At 48.0% G+C, this 19,610-nt stretch overlaps 1 protein-coding gene across 6 annotated transcripts in view; it reads left to right on the top strand.

Annotated features, from left to right (window-relative positions):
* The window catches only part of mlxipl (MLX interacting protein like), a 273,904-nt gene that overhangs the window by 43,392 nt on the left and 210,902 nt on the right, over nucleotides 1–19,610 (top strand). For 5 of the 6 annotated variants that reach the window (XM_085964156.1, XM_085964158.1, XM_085964153.1 and 2 more), the window contains exons 5-6: nucleotides 362–406; nucleotides 11,199–11,376. In XM_085964156.1, the coding sequence (XP_085820282.1) occupies nucleotides 362–406; nucleotides 11,199–11,376 (223 nt within the window). The remainder of the gene's footprint in view (nucleotides 1–361; nucleotides 407–11,198; nucleotides 11,377–19,610) is intronic. The other variant, XM_085964155.1, reaches the window with a different exon arrangement.

The raw sequence follows: 19,610 nt of genomic DNA, 5'->3' as shown, positions 1-19,610 counted from the left end.
TGACAGGTGTGCCCCTCCAAATCTCACTAATAATCCGAGTTTGCTAGTTCAAGTATTGGATTAGCAAGTCTGGTACGGATGGTTGATTTTTAACTGTTCTTTTCATCTGGATTTCAATTGACCTCCAGTTGAAGGAGTTGTGAGCTAGCGGTTGTGCTCATGCATCAGTCCTTGAGAAGGAACAAATTGACAATGTTTTGTGTTGCATGCAATAAGGAATATCACGGAAACCAACTGGACGCACACTATAACGACAGTTTAGCCTCACTTGCTTCTTCGTGAAATTAAAATGCTATTGACTTTAGCGGTGTTATTAATTGATATTACACTGCTTCGCTTACTGTAAATTTATTTATTTAAGCAGTTACACAAGAATAAAGACGATGATTTGTCCAGCCTGGCAAAGGTAGGATATTTGTGTTTCTGTATTTTTATCTTGTATGTATGAGGACTGAGTTTTTAGGGACAGGGAAAACCTTTAGGGCTAACATGTTGTAGGAGCCATTCACCACGACGGTAACAGGAATGAGAGGCTATACAAATAATGAAAGGCGTGAAACATTCAGTAGGATCTTGCTGGAAAAATAACGGCATGTTAACGACGCACACTGTTGTTAATGCGCAAATCAACCAGCAAGTTCAGGGAATTAACAGATACTCTGAGTTGCGAATCTCCAGACTTGCTGGACGGCTTCCACCTTTCCGCCGCTTGCTTCGTACAAACGGCAACTCCCCCTTAGACTCCCCGTTATTTATAATAACTGTTGGATTTGCACATTAATTGTCCATTAAACTTGCCACAGAAAGTTGGGGCTGGAACTTAACAGCGTAAGCACCTTTTTAACAACGTGATAATTGCTAATGCAATGCCAAGCAATCTCTCTGGCCCAAAAAGGGAACAATTGAAACTGTTCAATCTCATTCCTGCATGTAGTAAATTGTTTAGAGATTTAAAAAATGACAATTAAAAAAGAAATGTCTTTCTTTACCTTTCTGTCTCTTTTCTCTCTATCTCTTAATCCCTCTGTTTATTTTTCTTTCTGTACCTGATTTGACTTTAATTCACCCGATTTCCTTCTCTGTCATTCCTCTGGTTCTTTCTCAATCCTTAAGTCTCATTGGTTAAGGAGATATGCCGTTGGTCCCACCTTCACTGAGGTCCCAGATGCCCAGTTGACCCGTTATCAGCTCGCACTACCAGCAAGTTATGGCGCAAAAGTTTTTTGAGGTGAAGGATGCAGGACAAAGTCTAACGAACGGGGCACACCGTGAGATGCCCCGCTCCAGCAAGATCCAACCTGTTGTTCGTTTTCACTGGAGGATCTACGAGAGGTTTTCAGAAATATGAAAGGATTTGGCGTATAAACAATGAAAGCGTGTTCTCGCTGGTTAGCAAATCGGTAGCAAGTGGGCACAGACTGTAAACTATCACTGGAAGAGCAAAGGGGGGAGTTAGAAGAAATGTTTTCACACAAGATTATTACAACATGGAATGCTTTACCACAAGGGCTATTGAGAAAAGACTGTAACATCATTTAAAAGGGAATTGGAAAAGGAGTATTTGAAAGGATACGGAGAACGGGCAGGGAAGTGGGAGCAGAGTTAGATAGTTCCAATTGAAGAGCTAACACTGGCAAGGGGAGCATTGAAGAAATGATGCATGGAGTTTCAATGGCAGTGTGGGTGAGGGAGGGACCGAGGCAGAAGATGAGACGTAGGTTGAACCAGGTGATGGACTGGATGTGGGGTTTGAAGCTCAACTCAGGGTCAAACCGGACACCAAGATCGTGCACCATTGGGTTCACCATTGGGTTCACCAGGGAGGGGCATCGATTGTGGAGTTTCTGGTGGCAGCCGAACAGGCCGACATTGTTCTTGTTGACGTTAAGCTGGGGAAAACTCTGGCTCATCCAGGAAAGCAGGTGGGCAGTATTTCTGGAAGGCTCCCTTTCCCTTTCCTCCTGCACATGGGAGAGGATGCCTCAGATGAAGAGGTGCTGGCGGTCAGAGGCGCACCACTGCAGAAGGCCACAAGGAATCGGAGCAATCCACAGATAAATTCAGTAATACACTAATTTTGTTGTTTTATAGTGGAGAATTTTTGTTGATCAACATGGATGCGGAAGCAGTGGTAAGGGAAATGCTGAATCAGGCAGAGGAAGGGGCGAAGGTTGGAAGTCAGCTAGTGAAAGCTTTAGTAGCAAGTACCATGAATGGACTCCAGCTGTTGAGCTGGAGACGGCCTTTGATAAGTTTTTTTGAAGTATCTTACGTTTTTCTTAAGTTGCTTCAAGTCTTTTTATAGTATACAGTAAACTTTGGTTTATCCGGAGGTTGTATGGCCGGAAACCTCGATCTAACGGCAGAAATCAGCAGCCGTTTTGTTAGGTTTTTTTTCTTTTTTTTTCTTCTCCTAGCATTTTTTTAAACAGTCAGTCTCTGGAAAGCCTCTCTGAAACTTGCTAAGCTACAGAGACGCTTCCAAGGTACGGGCCGACTGTTTACAAGCTGTTGCTAAGCAACAGTGTTTGTTGTCAGATACGGAGATGAAAACCTCCGTATGCTTCAACATTAGCGCTGGTCTGTCCGGAAGTTTTCATAGATCGGCATCATGCCGGTCCCGTCGGTGCCAGATATCGCGAAGTTTCCTGTATTTAAGTATTTAAAATGTATTAAGTATTTTTGACGTCTTTTTAAAAGTAGTACGGTTGCAGACTAGGCCTCAGCAACCAATAGAGAGAGAGAGACTTGCATTTATATAGCGCCTTTCACGACCTCAGGATGTCCCAAAGCACTTTACAGCAGGTGAAGTACTTTTTAAAGTGAAGTCACTGTTGTAATGTAGGAAACGCGGCAGCCAATTTGCGCACAGCAAGCTCCCACAAACAACAATGTGATAATGACCAGATAATCTGTTTTTGTGATGTTGATTGAGGGATAAATATTGGCCAGGAAACTGGATAACTCCCCTGCTCCTCTTCGAAATAGTGCCATGGGATCTTTTATGTCCACCTGAGACGGCAGACAGGGCCTCGGTTTAACGTCTCATCTAAAAGACGGCACCACCGACATTGCAGCACTCCCTCAGTACTGCACTGGGAGTGACTGCCCAGATTTTCGTCCTCAAGTCCCTGGAGTGGGACTTGAACCCACAACCTTCTGACTCAGAGGAGAGAGTGCTACCGACTGAGCCATGGCTGACACAATAGGGTCTCCCTTAGGCCTCCCCATTTTCTTCTGCCTTGAGATGCAGGCAGAGGAGGATTAGGACCACCGTACACCACGCCAGGGTAAGCAGGCACCGTGGGCAGCCTTTTCACCTTTCCCCCTGGTACCTACACCTCTCTATCTACAGATCCAGTCAGGACTACTGCACCATGAGCCCTGGCTTCAGAAGGCTGTGCCTCATGAAGCAGTAACACAGTTGAGGTATCAAGTTCTTGGTGTTGATTTTCTGCCTGAACCTTGGGGGATTGAGGTGGTCCTTGGTTGTCTCTGTTATGGGATGTTTTATCTTTAACAAGAAATGAGAGAGAGTGAAGGCTCACTGCTTGCCCTCATATGGGATACAACCCAGGATTCAGAAGGAGGGTTAGAACAAGTGCTGGCCATGAAATGCCGATCATGCGAGCCTTCCACTGCTCTGTTACATGAGTAAAGGAACATTGCAGGAGCAATGGTAATTGTGGTACTGACAGGGTGGTGTTGACAGGGTGACTGTAGCTGGGATACATGCTTATTACAGTTCACGTTTACAAGGTATGACTGACTCCTAATATCTTGACTGCCCTGAAAAGCTCAGTGAATGTCTTCCAGCACTGAGCCGCCATGTGGTGATTGCTGGAAGTGGCACTCACTGCAAAGGCCACCTCCCGCCAAGGCCAAAATCATGCCCTTTAGGGGCCATCTTCCCTCAGGTCCGAAAAGCGGGGCCAGATTACAGACAGCACCACCTCAGCCGAAGAATCTGTAAATCTCTGCAGTTTCAGTGGTATTTCGGTGGTAAATCCACCAGTGAGGAAAATCTAGCCCTATATCATTAGTTAAAACAACTGGATCAGTACGACGGGCAGGTCACCTCTGCGGGGAGAAGAATCCAGTGCTGCTGCTGCAGTTTAAAGGGCCAGAGCAGCAATTGTGTATCAGTAGCCGTGTGGCTCACTGCAGTGTCTGAGGCTGGTCTTTATTTGAAGTGTTCACTCTCTGTAATCTGGCACAGGCCTTTTGGCACTGAGGAGAGGAGGCCCACGATGCACAGGAAGATGGGATTAGAACAGATAACTCCAGTCAAAGAGCTAGCACTGGCATTATGGGTCGAATGGCCTCATCCTGTGCTGTAATTGCTGTGATTCTAAGATAAATATGTCATGTGAAGGGAGCAAAGTTAATTTGGGGAAATTAGAGACAGCATAAAATCCAAAGATAGGGCGTATAAAATAGCCAAAAAAAGCGCCAGAGCGGAAGATTGGGAACAGTTTAAGATAGAGCAAAGGAGGGCAAAGGGCATAATCAAGAGGGGCAAAATAGCTTACGAAAACAAGCTGGCGGAAAATATAAAAACTAACTCCAAAAGCTTTTATAAGTATATCAAAAGGAAAAGACTGGTGAAAACCAAAGTTGGTCCATTGCAGTCAGATACGGGGGAATATATAATGGGAAATAAGGAAATGGCAGATCAACTAAATGCATACTTTGGGTCAGTCTTTACGAAGGAAGACACAAAAAACCTCCCTGGGATATCGGGAAAAATAGGGACATTGGCAAAGGAGGAACTGACGCAAATCAATATCTCTAAGGATATGGTGTTAAGGAAGCTAAAGGGATTGAAGGTGGACAAATCCCCAGGGCCTGATAACATGCATCCTAGGGTACTGAAGGAGGTGGCCCTAGAGATAGCGGATGCACTAAGGATGATTTTTCAGAATTCATTAGACTCGGGAACAGTACCGATGGATTGGAGGGTAGCTAACGTTACCCCACTATTCAAAAAGGGGGGTAGGGAAAAAGCAGGTAATTACAGACCTGTAAGCCTTACATCAGTTGTGGGCAAAATGCTGGAGTCCATCATTAAGGATGAAATAGCGGAGCACTTAGCAAATGGGGACAGGATAGGACAGAGTCAACATGGATTTACAAAGGGTAAATCGTGCTTGACTAATCTATTGGAATTTTTTGAGGGAGTAACTGGTAGAATAGATGGGGGAGAGCCAGTAGATGTGGTGTACCTGGACTTCCAAAAGGCCTTCGATAAGGTCCCACATAAAAGATTAGCATGGAAAATTGAGGCTCATGGGATAAAGGGGAAAGTTTTGGCGTGGATAGGGAACTGGCTGTCAGATAGAAAACAGAGAGTTGGAATAAACGGCTCATTTTCTGAATGGCAGGCAGTAACAAGTGGGGTACCACAGGGATCTGTCCTGGGCCCCCAGCTGTTCACAATTTACATTAATGACCTGGATCAGGGAGTCGGATGCAGCATTTCCAAATTTGCAGACGACACTAAACTAGGAGGGGGGGTGGGCTCAGAGGAAGAGACCAGGAAGCTCCAGAGCGATTTGGACAGACTGGGCGATTGGGCGGATAAATGGCAGATGCACTATAATGTGGACAAGTGCGAAGTTATCCACCTTGGGTGCAGGAACGGGAGGGCAAATTATTATTTAAATGGCAATAGATTGGGAGAGGGGGAAGTACAGAGAGACCTGGGTGTTCTTGTACACCAGTCACTGAAGGCGAGCATGCAGGTGCAACAGGCGGTCAAGAAGGCAAACGGTATGCTGGCCTTCATAGCAAAAGGGTTAGAATACAGGAACAGGGATACCTTGCTGCAGCTGTACAGGGCACTGGTGAGACCACACCTCGAGTACTGTGTACAGTTTTGGTCGCCTCATCTGAGGAAGGATGTTCTTGCCATGGAGGGGGTGCAGCGGCGATTCACCAGGCTGATACCAGGAATGGCGGGAATGACCTATGAGGAGAGACTATGTAGTTTAGGGATGTACACACTGGAGTTTAGAAGATTGAGAGGGGACCTCATAGAAGTGTATAAAATTCTGACAGGTCTAGACAGACTGGATGCAGAAGGAATGTTTCCCTTGGCGGGTGAGAACAGAACTAGAGGACATAATTTAAGGATAAGGGCTAAACCATTTAGGACAGAGATGAGGGGGAATTTCTTCACTCAGAGAGTGGTGAACCTGTGGAACTCATTGCCACAGAGGGCAGTGTACGCCAGCTCATTAAATATATTTCTACGGGCAAAAGGGGTTAAGGGTTACGGAGAGAAGGCGGGGACGGGATACTGAATTAAAGGATCAGCCATGATCTCATCGAATGGCGGAGCAGGCACGAAGGGCCGAATGGCCTACTCCTGCTCCTATCTTCTATGTATCTATGTAATCTGGGAGTTTGATTTAGCCCACGAGTTCAGAAGAAAAGAGGACTGGTTACTGTATCATAGAATCATAAAATGGTGACAGCACAGGAGGCCATTCGGCCTGCCGAGCCCGTGCCGGCTCTCTGCAAGAGCACTTCAGCTAGTCCCACTCACCTGCCCTTTCCCCGTAGCCCTGCAATTTATTTCCCTTCAGGTACTTATCCAGTTCCCTTTTGAAAGCCACGATTGATTCTGCCTCCACCACCCTTTCAGGCAGTGCATTCCAGATCCTAACCACTCGCTGCATAGAAAAGTTTTCCCTCATGTCGCCTTTGGTTCTTCTGTCATTCACCTTAAATCTGTGTCCTCTGGTTCTCGACCCTTCCGCCAATGGGAACAGTTTCTCTCTATCTACTCTGTCTCGACCCCTCATGATTTTGAACACATCTATCAAATCTCCTCTCAATTTTCTCTGCTCTAAGGAGAACAACCCCAGCTTAGAGTCATAGAGTTATACAGCACGGATAGAGGCCCTTCGGCCCATCGTGTCCGCGCCGGCCATCATGCCATGTCTAATCTAATCCCATATTCCAGCATTTGGTCCGTAGCCTTGTATGCTATGGCATTTCAAGTGCTCATCCAAATGCTTCTTGAATGTTGTGAGGGTTCCAGCCTCCACAACCCTTTCAGGCAGTGAGTTCCAGACTCCAACCACCCTCTGGGTGAAAAAGTTCTTTCTCAAATCCCCTCTAAACCTCCCGCCCTTTACCTTGAATCTATGCCCCCTAGTTATTGACCCTTCTACTAAGGGAAAAAGCTCCTTAGTATCCATCCTACCTATGCCCCTCATAATTTTGTACACCTCAATCATGTCCCCCCTCAGCCTCCTCTGCTCCAAGGAAAACAAACCCAATCTGCCCAGTCTCTCTTCATAGCTGAAGCGTTCCAGCCCTGGTAGCATCCTGGTGAATCTCCTCTGCACCCTCTCCAAAGCTATCACATCCTTCCTGTAGTGTGGCGACCAGAACTGCACACAGTATTCCAGCTGTGGCCTAACCAGTGTTTTATACAGCTCCATCATAACCTCCTTGCTCTTATATTCTATGCCTCGGCTAATGAAGGCAAGTATCCCATATGCCTTTTTTACCACCTTATCCACCTGTTCCGCCGCCTTCAGGGATCTGTGTACTTGCACACCCAGATCCCTCTGACCCTCCGTCTTGCCTAGGGTCTTACCATTCATTGTGTATTCCCTTGCCTTGTTAGTCCCCCCAAAGTGCATCACCTCGCACTTTTCTGGGTTAAATTCCATTTGCCACTGTTCCGCCCATCTGACCATCCCATCTATATCGTCCTGCAGACTGAGACTACCCTCCTCGCTATTTACCACCCTACCAATTTTTGTATCATCCGCGAACTTACTGATCATACCTTTTACATTCATATCCAAGTCATTAATGTAGACCACAAACAGCAAGGGACCCAGCACCGATCCCTGTGGTACCCCACTGGCCACAGGCTTCCAGTCACAAAAACAACCTTCGACCATCACCCTCTGCCTTCTGCCACTAAGCCAGTTTTGTATCCAACGTGCCAAGGCACCCTGGATTCCATGGGCTCTTACCTTCTTGACCAGTCTCCTGTGCGGGACTTTATCGAAGGCCTTACTGAAATCCATGTATACCACATCCACTGCGTTACCCTCATCCACACACCTAGTCACCCCCTCAAAAAATTCAATCAAATTAGTCAGACATGATCTTCCCTTGACAAAGCCATGTTGACTATCCCTGATTAATCCTTGCCTCTCCAAGTGGAGACTAATTTTGTCCCTCAGAATTTTTTCCAATAATTTTCCCACCACTGATGTTAGGCTCACTGGCCTGTAGTTCCCCGGTTTTTCCCTACTCCCCTTCTTGAATAATGGAACTACATTAGCGGTTCTCCAGTCCTCTGGCACATCCCCTGTGGCCAGAGAGGTTCTGAATATGTGTGTTAGAGCCCCCGCAATCTCTTCCTTTGCCTCACACAGCAGCCTGGGATACATTTCGTCCGGGCCTGGGGATTTATCCATTTTTAGGCCTGCTAAAACCGCCAATACTCCCTCTCGATGTTAATGTGTTCGAGCATATCACAGTCCCCCCGCCCTATTTCTATGTCTACATCGTCCCTCTCCATAGTGAAAACAGATGCAAAAAATTCATTTAGAACCCCTCCTACATCTTCCGGCTCCACACACAGTTTGCCACTTTTCAGAATCACAGAATCTACAGTGCAGATAGAGGCCATTTCAGCCCATCGAGCCTGCACCGACACATATCCCACCCTATCCCCATAACCCCACGTATTTAATCCCCTAACACTAAGGGTCAATTTATCATAGCCAAATCAACCTAACCTGCACATCTTTGAACTGTGGGAGGAAACCGGAGCACCCGGAGGAAACCCACGCAAACACAGGGAGAATGTGCAAACTCCACACAGATAGTCACCCGAGGCCGGATTTGAACCCGGGTCCCTGGCACTGTGAGGCCCTATTTTTTCCCTAATTATCCTCTTACCCTTAATATACTTATAAAACATCTTAGGATTTTCCTTTATTTTGCTCGCCAGTGTTATTTCATGGCCCCTCCTTGATCTCCTAATTTCTTTTTTAAGTATCCCCCTGCACTTTTTGTACTCCTCTAGGGCTTCCTCCATCTTTAGCCTTTTGTATCTGCCAAAAGCCCTCCTTTTTTTTCTAATCCATTCTCGTATATCCCCTGACATCCAAGGTTCCCTGTGGTTTTTGGAACCACCCTTGACCTTTACGGGAACATGTTGCCATTGTATGATCTCAATCTCCCTTCTGAAAGCCTCCCATTGCTCCGATGCGGATTTTCCTACAAGTAGCTGATCCCAGTCCATTTTGGCCAGATCCTGCCTTATCCTATTAAAATCGGCCTTCCCCCAATTTAGAACCTTTATTTCCGGCCCATCCCTGTCCTTTTCCATGACCACCTTAAATCTCACCATATTACGGTCACTGTCACCAAAGTGCTCACCTACTAGCACTTCTTCCACTTGGCCGGCCACATTCCCTAGAATTAGGTCCAGTACCGCCCCCTCTCTTGTAGGACCTTCTACATGCTGGCTCAAAAAGCTCTCCTGGATGCACTTTAAGAATTCTACACCCTCTGTGCCTTTCACACTCTGACTATCCCAGTTAATATTGGGGAAGTTGAAATCCCCCATTATTATTACCCTATTATTTGCACATTTCTCTGAGATTTGCCTACATATCTGTTCCTCTATCTCCCCCTGACTGTTTGGAGGCCTATAGTACACTCCCAGCAAAGTGCTTGCCCCCTTCTTGTTTTTAAGCTCCACCCATATGGCCTCATTAGAGGAACCTGCTAATATGTCATCCCTCCTTACTGCAGTAATTGACTCCTTAATTAATATTGCGACACCCCCTCCTCTTATTACCCCCCCCTCTGTCTCGCCTGAAGATTCTGTACCCCGGAATATTGAGCTGCCAGTCTTGCCCCTCCCTCAACCATGTCTCCGTGATAGCAACAATATCATACTCCCATGTTCTTCTCCAGTCTATCCACGTAACTGAAGTCCCTCATCCCCGGAATCATTCTCGTAAATCTTTTCTGCACCCTCTCTAAGGCTTTCACATCCCTCCTAAAGTGCGGTGCCCAGAATTGGACACAATGCTCCAGTTGCGACCGAACCAGCGTTTTATAAAGGTGCAGCATAACTTCCTTGCTTTTGTACTCTATGCCTCTATTTATGAAGTCCAGGATCCCGTATGCTTTTTTAACTGCTTTCTCAACCTGCCCTGCCACCTTCAGCGATTTGTGCACATATACCCCCAGGTCTCTCTGTTCATGTACCCCCTTTAGGATTGTACCCTTTAGTTTATATTGCCTCTCCTCGTTCTTCCTACCAAAATTTATCAATTCACACCTTTCTGCGTTAAATTTCATCTGCCACGTGTCCGCCCATTTCACCAGCCTGTCTCTGTCCTCCTGAAGTCTATCACTATCCTCCTCACTGTTCACGATACTTCCAAATTTTGAGTCATCTGCAAATTTTGAAATTGTGCCCTGTACACCCAAGTCCAAGTCACTAATATATATCAAGAAAAGCAGTGGTCCTAGAACCGACCCCTGGGGAACACCACTGTACACCTTCCTCCAGTCCGAAAAACAACCGTTCACCCCTACTCTCTGTTTCCTGTCACTTAGCCAATTCCGTATCCATGCTGCCGCTGTCCCTTTTATTCCACGGGCTCCAACTTTGCTGGCAAGCCTATTATGTGGCACTTTATCAAATGAGTATGAAGGTATAAGGGAGGTATAAACAAATAGGAAAATCATATTAATGGGGATTTTAACTAATGATTATAAATGGGAACAGCCATGTGGTCCAGAATCTGAGCTAATAAATGTAGTGAGATCAGTGCTGTGACACAACACCAATACATTATATACCTTGCACACTTCATCTGCAGGTGAAGTGTACAAGATGTGAAGTACATGGGGATTAAGGAGCTGTGTTGAAATGGAGACCAGCACATTGTGTAAAGTGTCATCTACCTAACGATGTTCAGGAAAGCACAGAATTATATCCTGATTCTCATTACTTCAGCCTCTGCCTGATCTATTAACAAGTCCAAATTTGTCTGTTTAGAATAAATGCCGTGAGCAACATGTGGTTCAAATGAGCTGCAGTCGGTATGAGTTGTTATTGTTACTTTGAATTGTATGTTTTAGAGATCGATGTTGCTTAAAGCTCCAGCAGACAAACTGTCGACTTGTGTGCTTTTCAGGAGGATATCATTGCAAAGAGTGTGGAGAAATGGTCAAGTCAAATATTACAAGATTCAGTCCCCATGGAGGAGGGGGACACAATTCTCTGCGACTTAGAATACCTTCTCTCCAATATCTCGGACACGCTATTCACCATGACACAGCAGACAAAGCCATGGCCAAATGCAGGTGAAGTTGGTAGGTCTTCCCTCACCTCGGCACCTCTAGTGCTTCGAATAGTATGAAGTTTAGTATATTTACTCAGATGAATTTCAAATCTAGTGGATCTAGCATGTTTCATTATTGGCTGGAATAACCACTCTTTCCTGTGGAATAGTTATTTTGACCGGAATAATTTGAATTATTATATTTTTATGAAAAAAACTCGTGTCTTGTGTTTAACAAATAAAAATGTGACCTAGAAGACGATTAATTCAGCAGTGCAGGGGCGCGCTAAAGAAAGGATGTCCCACCTTGGTTGTGTCTCTATAAAGTACACAGAGGTCAGGGGTCCTTCCACAAGGAGGGAAGTAAAGCCTCCCTGGGGCTGTGCACCTGCACCCCTTACAGAAATGATTCAGACACCTGGCAACAGCAAGTGACATGGGCAGAACCGAGGCCAATGAAATTCAGTATAGATAACTACAATGCGTTAAACATTGGGGGAACGAATATGATTGGGCAGAGTCAACACAGTTTTATGAAAGGAAAATCATGTTTGACAAAACTATTTTGAGGGTGTAACTAGATAAGGGGGAACCAGTGGATGTAGTATATTTGGATTTTAGGAGGCATTCGGTAAGGTGCCACACAAAGTTATTACACAAGATTAGGGCTCATGGAATTTGGGGTAATATATTAGCATGGATAGAGGATTGGTTAACGGACAGAAAACAAGGAATAAATGGGTCATTTTCGTGTTGGCAGGCTGTAACTAGTGGGGTCCCGCAAGGATCAGTGCTTGGGCCTCCGCTATTCACAATCTGTATCAATGATTTGGATGAGGGGACCGAGTGTAATGTATCCAAGTTTGCTGATGATACAAAGCTAGGTGGGACAGTAAGTTGTGAGGAGGACGTAAAGAGGCTGTAAATGGATATAGACTGGTTAAGTGAGAGGGCGATAACATGGCAGACGGAGTATAATGTGGGGAAATGTGAAATTATCCACTTTGGTAGGAAGACTGGAAAAGCAGAATTTTTTTTTTTTAAAGGTGAGAGTTTATTTAATGTTGGTATTCGGAGAGATTTGGGTGTCCTTGTACACGAAAGACAGAAAGTTAACATGCAGGTACAGCAAGCAATTAAGAAGGCAAAGGTATGTTGGCCTTTATTGCAAGGGGGTTGGAGTATAAGAGTAAGGAAGTCTTGCTGCAACTGTACAGGGCCTTGGTGAGACCCGACCTGGAGTACTCTGCACAGCTCTGGTCTCCTTATCTAAGGAAGGATATACTTGCCTTGGAGGCGGTGCAACGAAGGTTCACTAAATTGATTCCTGGGATGAGAGGGCTGTCCTATGAGGAGAGATTGAGTACATTGGGCCTATACTCCCTGGAGTTTAGAAGAATGAGAGGTGATCTCATGGAAACGTATAAAATTCTTAGGGGGCTTGACAGGGTAGATGCTGAGAGGCTGTTTCAGCTGCCTGGATAGTCTAGAACTAGGGGTCATAGCCTCAAGATAAGGTGTCGGCCATTTAGGACTGAAATTAGTAGAAATTTCTTCACTCAGAGGGTTGTGAATCTTTGGAATTTTCTACCCCAGAGGGCTGTGGATGCTCAGTCAATGAGTACTATATTCAAGACAGAGATCGATAGATTTTTGGACACTAAGGGAATCAAGGGATATAGGAATTGGACGGGAAAGTGGAGCTGGTGTAGAAGTTCAGCCATGTTCTTACTGAATGGCGGAGCAGGCTCGAGGGGCCGAATGGCTACTCCTGCTCCTATTTCTTGCGTATAATGAAGGGTCCGTTCCTACTCCTTCTGCCTAATTATGTTCTTTGTTTGGTGGCGGGCAGCTCATTTTGAGGGGTATCCAGTAGAAGTGGTCCTTGGGCTCCTACTGATCAGGAACCTTGGCAGACCCTAAAGTAAGTACCACTTCTCTACAGGAGCATTGTACCAGGCATTGGTGTTGGAGGCCTACTGGCTGCTGCTCTTGGACAACAGCCAGAGAGCCTGGCTAGGCAGCTATTGCCTCTGATGCAGGCCTCTGGTCATGGCAGACATCCCTCCCCCACGGGAGACACTGGGCCATGCACCCGCAAATCTAGTCAGGTTAGGTCTGGCCTGGGTGAGTACCACTTAGACACAGAGCCTCCTGAAGAATCATCCCCATCATGGCCAGTCATAGTGGAGCAGCACTCAACAAAGCAAAAGGAATTCTGAGCTCCGCGGTAACCCGCCCCACACTGAGCTACGGGGCACACCCCGACCCCCCGCACTGTACTCTGCGGCACCCCGCCCCGCACTGAGCCCCGGGGCACCCCGCCCGCACTGAGCTCCATGGCACCCCGCCCCGCACTGAGCTCCGCAACTCCCCCTGCCCCGCACTGAGCTCCGGGGCACCCCGCCCCGCACTGAGCTCTGCGGCACCCCGCCCCGCACTGAGCTCCGCAACTCCCCCTGCCCCGCACTGAGCTCCGGGACACCCCCCGCCCCGCACTGAGCTCCGCGGCACCCCGCCCCGCACTGAGCTCCGCAACTCCCCCTGCCCCGCACTGAGCCCCGCGGCAGCCCGCCCCGCACTGAGCTCCGCAACTCCCCCTGCCCCGCACTGAGCTCTGTGGCACCCCGCCCCGCACTGAGCTCCGCGACTCCCCCCGCCCCGCACTGAGCTCCGCGGCACCCCGTCCCGCACTGAGCTCCGCAACTCCCCCTGCCCCGCACTGAGCTCCGCGGCACCCCGTCCCGCACTGAGCTCCGCAACTCCCCCTGCCCCGCACTGAGCTCCGCGGCACCCCGTCCCGCACTGAGCTCCGCGGCACCCCGTCCCGCACTGAGCTCCGCGACTCCCCCCGCCCCGCACTGAGCTCCGCGGCACCCCGCCCCGCACTGAGCTCCGCGGCACCCCGCCCTGCACTGAGCTTCGCGGCAACCCCCGCCCCGCACTGAGCTCCGCGACTCCCCCCGCCCCGCACTGAGCTCCGCGACTCCCCCCGCCCCGCACTGAGCTCCGCGGCACCCCGCCCCGCACTGAGCTCCGCGGCACCCCCGCCCCGCACTGAGCTCCGCGGCACCCCCGCCCCGCACTGAGCTCCGCGACTCCCCCCGCCCCGCACTGAGCTCCGCGACTCCCCCCGCCCCGCACTGAGCTCCGCGGCACCCCACCCTGCACTGAGCTCTGCGGCACCCCCCGCCCCGAGCTCCGCGACACCCCCCGACCCCACACACTGAGCTCCGGGGCACACCCGACCCACACTGAGCTCCGCGACACCCCCCGCCCTGCACTGAGCTCCATCACACCCCCCCACCCTGCACTGAGCTCCGCGACACCCCCCGTCCTGCACTGTGCTCTGCGGCACCCCGCCCGCACTGAGCTCCGCGGCACCCCGCCCGCACTGAGCTCCGCGGCACCCCGCCCGCACTGAGCTCCGCGGCACCCCGCCCGCACTGAGCTTCGCGGCACCCCGCCCGCACTGAGCTCCGCGACACCCCGCACTGAGCTCCGCGACATCCCGCGTCCCGCACTGAGCTCCGCGACACCCCCCGACCCCCCACACTGAGCTCCGCGACACCCCCTGCCCCGCACTGAGCTCCATCACACCCCCCCACCCTGCACTGAGCTCCGCGACACCCCCCGCCCTGCACTGAGCTCCGCGGCACCCCGCCCGCACTGAGCTCCGCGACACCCCGCACTGAGCTCCACGACACCCCGCGTCCCGCACTGAGCTCCGCGGGACCCCCTGCACTGAGCTCCGCGACACCCCCTGTCCCGCACTGAGCTCCGCGGCACCCCCCGACCCCCCGCACTGAGCTCCACGACACCCCCCGTCCCGCACTGAGCTCCGCGACCCCCCCCGCAACGCACCCACCCCCCCCGCACGCACCCACCCCCACACTGAGCTCCGCGACTCCCCCCGACCCCCCGCACTGAGCTCCGCGACTCCCTCCGACCCCCCGCACTGAGCTCCGCGACTCCCTCCGACCCCCCGCACTGAGCTCCGCGACTCCCTCCGACCCCCCGCACTGAGCTCCGCGACTCCCTCCGACCCCCCGCACTGAGCTCCGCGACTCCCTCCGACCCCCCGCACTGAGCTCCGCGACTCCCTCCGACCCCCCGCACTGAGCTCCGCGACTCCCCCCGACCCCCCGCACTGAGCTCCGCGACTCCCCCCGACCCCCCGCACTGAGCTCCGCGACTCCCCCTGACCCCCCGCACTGAGCTCCGCGACTCCCTCCGACCCCCCGCACTGAGCTCCGCGACTCCCTCCGACCCCCCGCACTGAGCTCCGCATATATATGAACAAAAGAGAGTCCCCAATTAATACCCACCACCTGAATACAATTAACAGATTCCCTTCTCTCTAAATGAAATAAACAAACAGCCAAAATTTCAAAAAATGAAAGACTCCCATACTGTGTACAAAGCCTTACATTGTGAGATGACCCTTCTCTAATTTCTTCGTACATTCACTTCTTTTAGTAAAACAATCCGACAGTTGATGTCTTGAACCCACCCGTTTAATTTTAGAGGTTTCCTTTCTCTCCAGCATTTGTTTCAGTCTAGCAAGGTCAATCCCTAATCTTTTCTCACTCACATTTTTCGTAAAGTGCACGTTATCCCACAATGAATGATTGTCTACATAACATTCAAGGGGTATATTATCTTCGGTACTCCCATTGCACAGGATGTCACTCCAGATATTTGCCAACTAGAATCCCACACCCACTGCCTCCACAAGAGCCAGTGGTTCAGCAGCCAGAGTAGTTTTCACAACCCTTTTTACTTTCTTAGCTTCCCAAGCTAAAGGACAACCTTTCCCACTCTCACCCATTAGAAACACTGTGAAAGCAGCTGCACTGTAACACCCGCCCGGAAGATCAGCCTGTGCAGCATTGCTGAAGGTAACTAGCTTCATGTTCTTTGGGTCACCCAAGGATGGGAACGTAAGTGCCCATTTATCCAGATTTCATTTTCGTAATGTTTTATTTGCCCTTAAAATATTCTCTACTATGGGGCGTTTCATTGAAGTGCTTAAATCCAACACATCAAAACGAGCATCTGGTCTAGTCTGAGTGCACAACCAGTTCAACTGGCCAATCAAGATTCGCATTTACTCTGTCTCTTCAGATATAACATCACCTTTCTGTGATGACCGAGTACGATTAACCAGGATGGGAGTAACACTCTCTAAATAGGACTGTTGATTTAAAGTTATTACCACACCCACTTTGCTTAAAATCTGAACCAAAAAGCCCCACAGGCCTGACTCCCAATTTTAAATTCTACTCTAATTTTACTAATGATGAATTTCTCAAATTCCACAGTACCACTCCATAAGAGATCATCAACATGCATCATGAACACGCCTGAGAGTTTTCCTTTATGGTACCGATAAAACATTGCGGGATCTAATTTTAGTTGAACACAACCTATTTTCAGCAAAACAGATCTCACTGAGAAATACCATACCCTGGAAGCATCATTCAGGCCATCGACGCATTTGTTTAGTTTCCATAGTTTTCCTTCTGCATCTGCTGCCTCTTTAGGCGGTTTCAGAAACACGTCTCTCTGAAAAATATCGCCCTGCTAAAATGCGGCTTTTATATCAATTGGCGTGCACTCCCATGAATATGTGGCCAACAGAGCCAAAAAGATTTTTTAAGATTACTTTTCCAACCGTGAGAGAGTCCACTCGAACATCTGTATCACCCAGTTTCTCTTCAATACCCCTAGCTACCAATCTCGCTTTAGCCTTATAAGTCCCATCTGTAAGAACTTTTTCAGTACAAACCCATCTATGCGACAAAGCTGGTTGATCCGTATCTGGTACCTCAGAATAAACTCCATATTCTTTCCAACTATCTAACTCCCTTTGTTTTGCCTCTCTTACTCGTTTACCCTCAGGTTTATTGGCAGCCACCAAAACTTCACGATCACGAGGGCTTCTACTTCGAGTTTTGTTACGTGCCTGTTCTGTGGTCTGTCTTTCATTGTCTGATCTATTCAAGCTATGGCCTCTGCTTCCACTTCTGTGTCTGTAGGGACTACTGCAAGATCTCCCTCTTGGCACTATCAGAGGCTCTTTCTCTAGTTTGTGACCATTTTCTAATTTGAGAGTCATTTCCGGACTCCCTGTCACTACTTGTACTGCACTTTCTTACTTTCCACTCTTTCAACCTCACTTCTCAGCCATCATCCTGAATATTCAACCAAAATTTAAACCGACCAGTAGCTTTTCCTGCACTTCCCAAAATTGTCACATCTCTCCATTCATTAATCCCTTCTGGAACATATGTCACCTGTGTACCCACTTTGGGCAATTGTTCTGTGGCTGTGATAGCTCTGTCATGTGTGTCATGATCACTCACATTACCACTGTCCAGCCCTTGATCCACCTCATTCTGTTCCTCAGGACCCTCATGAACATTTGAGGTTCAAGGTGCCTCGTTTACTTCTATCAACTGCTCAGAGTCCGAGATTTTATAATTAATTACGATTAATCGTGAGGAATGAACCTGAACAGTTTGAGTGCCATGTTTGACAAGTACTGTCTTACCATCACAACCTATTACCTTACCAGGGCCTTTCCATCCCCTATGACCCTCTCTTTTATAGTATACCAGATCTCCTGAATTGAACTCTCTCAGATGGTCTAATATGATGCCTCAGTACTCTATGAATTTTTTCTGATACCTCAGCCTTGATAAAAGCCTGTCTCCCTGCATGCAAAGCATCTATTTGCTCAGCAAAAATGGCACGAATTGTAGTACCTTCTAGAACAGGAGGTTTCTCACAAAGAACAGAAGGTAATTTGGGATTGCACCCATAGACTAGTTGGTAAGGATTATATCCTCCAACCACCCAAAGAGAATTCTTTGCGGGAACTGCCCATGCTAGGGCAGTTGACAATTTACACACTGGCCGGTCAGCCAAAATTTTATGCACCATGTCAACAATCACAGCATGATTCCTTTCACAAAGACCATTACTGTACTAAAAGAACTCTCAGCTGCTGTATTCATGACAATGATATCTCACACATCTCTGAACTCCCCGTTAACGAATTTACCTCCATTATTGGTCAAAAACTTTGATGATGTCCCAAGTCCAGTCCTCGGGAGCAGGACAAATAAATACCTGAAACCAGCACAGGTTTGAAGTAGTTTGTTTTTATTTTAACTATCCCTGTGGGAATCACCTCAACCTCTCTCCATTTGAACACATTCTCCAGGAACAGGCCACCAGTCATCTTACCCTCAAATATTCATCTGGAAAATAACTGCACTCTGAATCTTAAAGATCTACACTTCAATACCTGAATGGGGTCCATAACTGTGGAGAGGAAAAAAGTTGATGCTATCCCAACTTTTCCAGGTGAAACTTGAATGTTCCTTCAGTAGGAAATTCCAAAAATACCCAGGAAACCCAAGCTTAAACATCAGTGTGAGGAATCAGACAGGACTTTTTCACAGAAGCAGATGGCATAAATGGGTTCAGAGGAAATTAGATGTATTTCTGGAAAGAAAAAGGATTGAAGAATGTGGTCAAAAGGCAAGTAGAAGGGATTATTTATAACATGGGTTATTTATAGTGTGGTTTATTTATAACGTGGGTTATTGTGTGGTTCATTTATAGTATGACTAACTTCACTTAAAATATTAAAGTTAGGTAATGTTAGAGGATGGTTTTTATTTATAAGGTATTCTATCTATTCCTTAAAATCAATAAAGTTCTTGAAACGACGAGGTCATGTGTTCATAGATTTATTAAGTACATGCAATGGTACTTGGGAATATGCTTAAAATATTGTACTTACAAACACACCTGATGGTTGGGGCTTGAAACACATTACAGTTCAGAGCTCAGTATTCAGTTTGCTCGAGCCCTTCAAATCCAAATCCTCATTACAATTTTCCACTTTTATATTTTTCTCTTACCCCTACTGTGTGACAATTTGAACGTTTCTACATTACATGATTATAACAAGAGTTACATAGAAACATAGAAAGATAGGAGCAGGAGTAGGCCATTTGGCCCCTCGAGCCTGCTCCGCCATTCAATGAGATCATGGCTGATCATCCAAATTCAGTACCCTGTCCCTGCCTTCTCCCCATATCCCTTGATCCCATTAGCCTTAAGAAATATATCCAACTCCTTCTTGAATATATTTAATGAATTGGCCTCTACTGCCTTCTGTGGTAGAGAATTCCACAGGTTCACCACTCTCTGGGTGAAGAAATTCCTCCTCATCCCAGTCCTAAATGG

This window comes from Somniosus microcephalus, chromosome 22, assembly GCF_052327205.1.
Source record: "Somniosus microcephalus isolate GS21.2 chromosome 22, FLI_Smic_1.0, whole genome shotgun sequence".
In the NCBI taxonomy this organism is placed as follows: Eukaryota; Metazoa; Chordata; class Chondrichthyes; order Squaliformes; family Somniosidae; genus Somniosus; species Somniosus microcephalus.
This window is presented reverse-complemented; position numbering and strand designations above follow the sequence as displayed.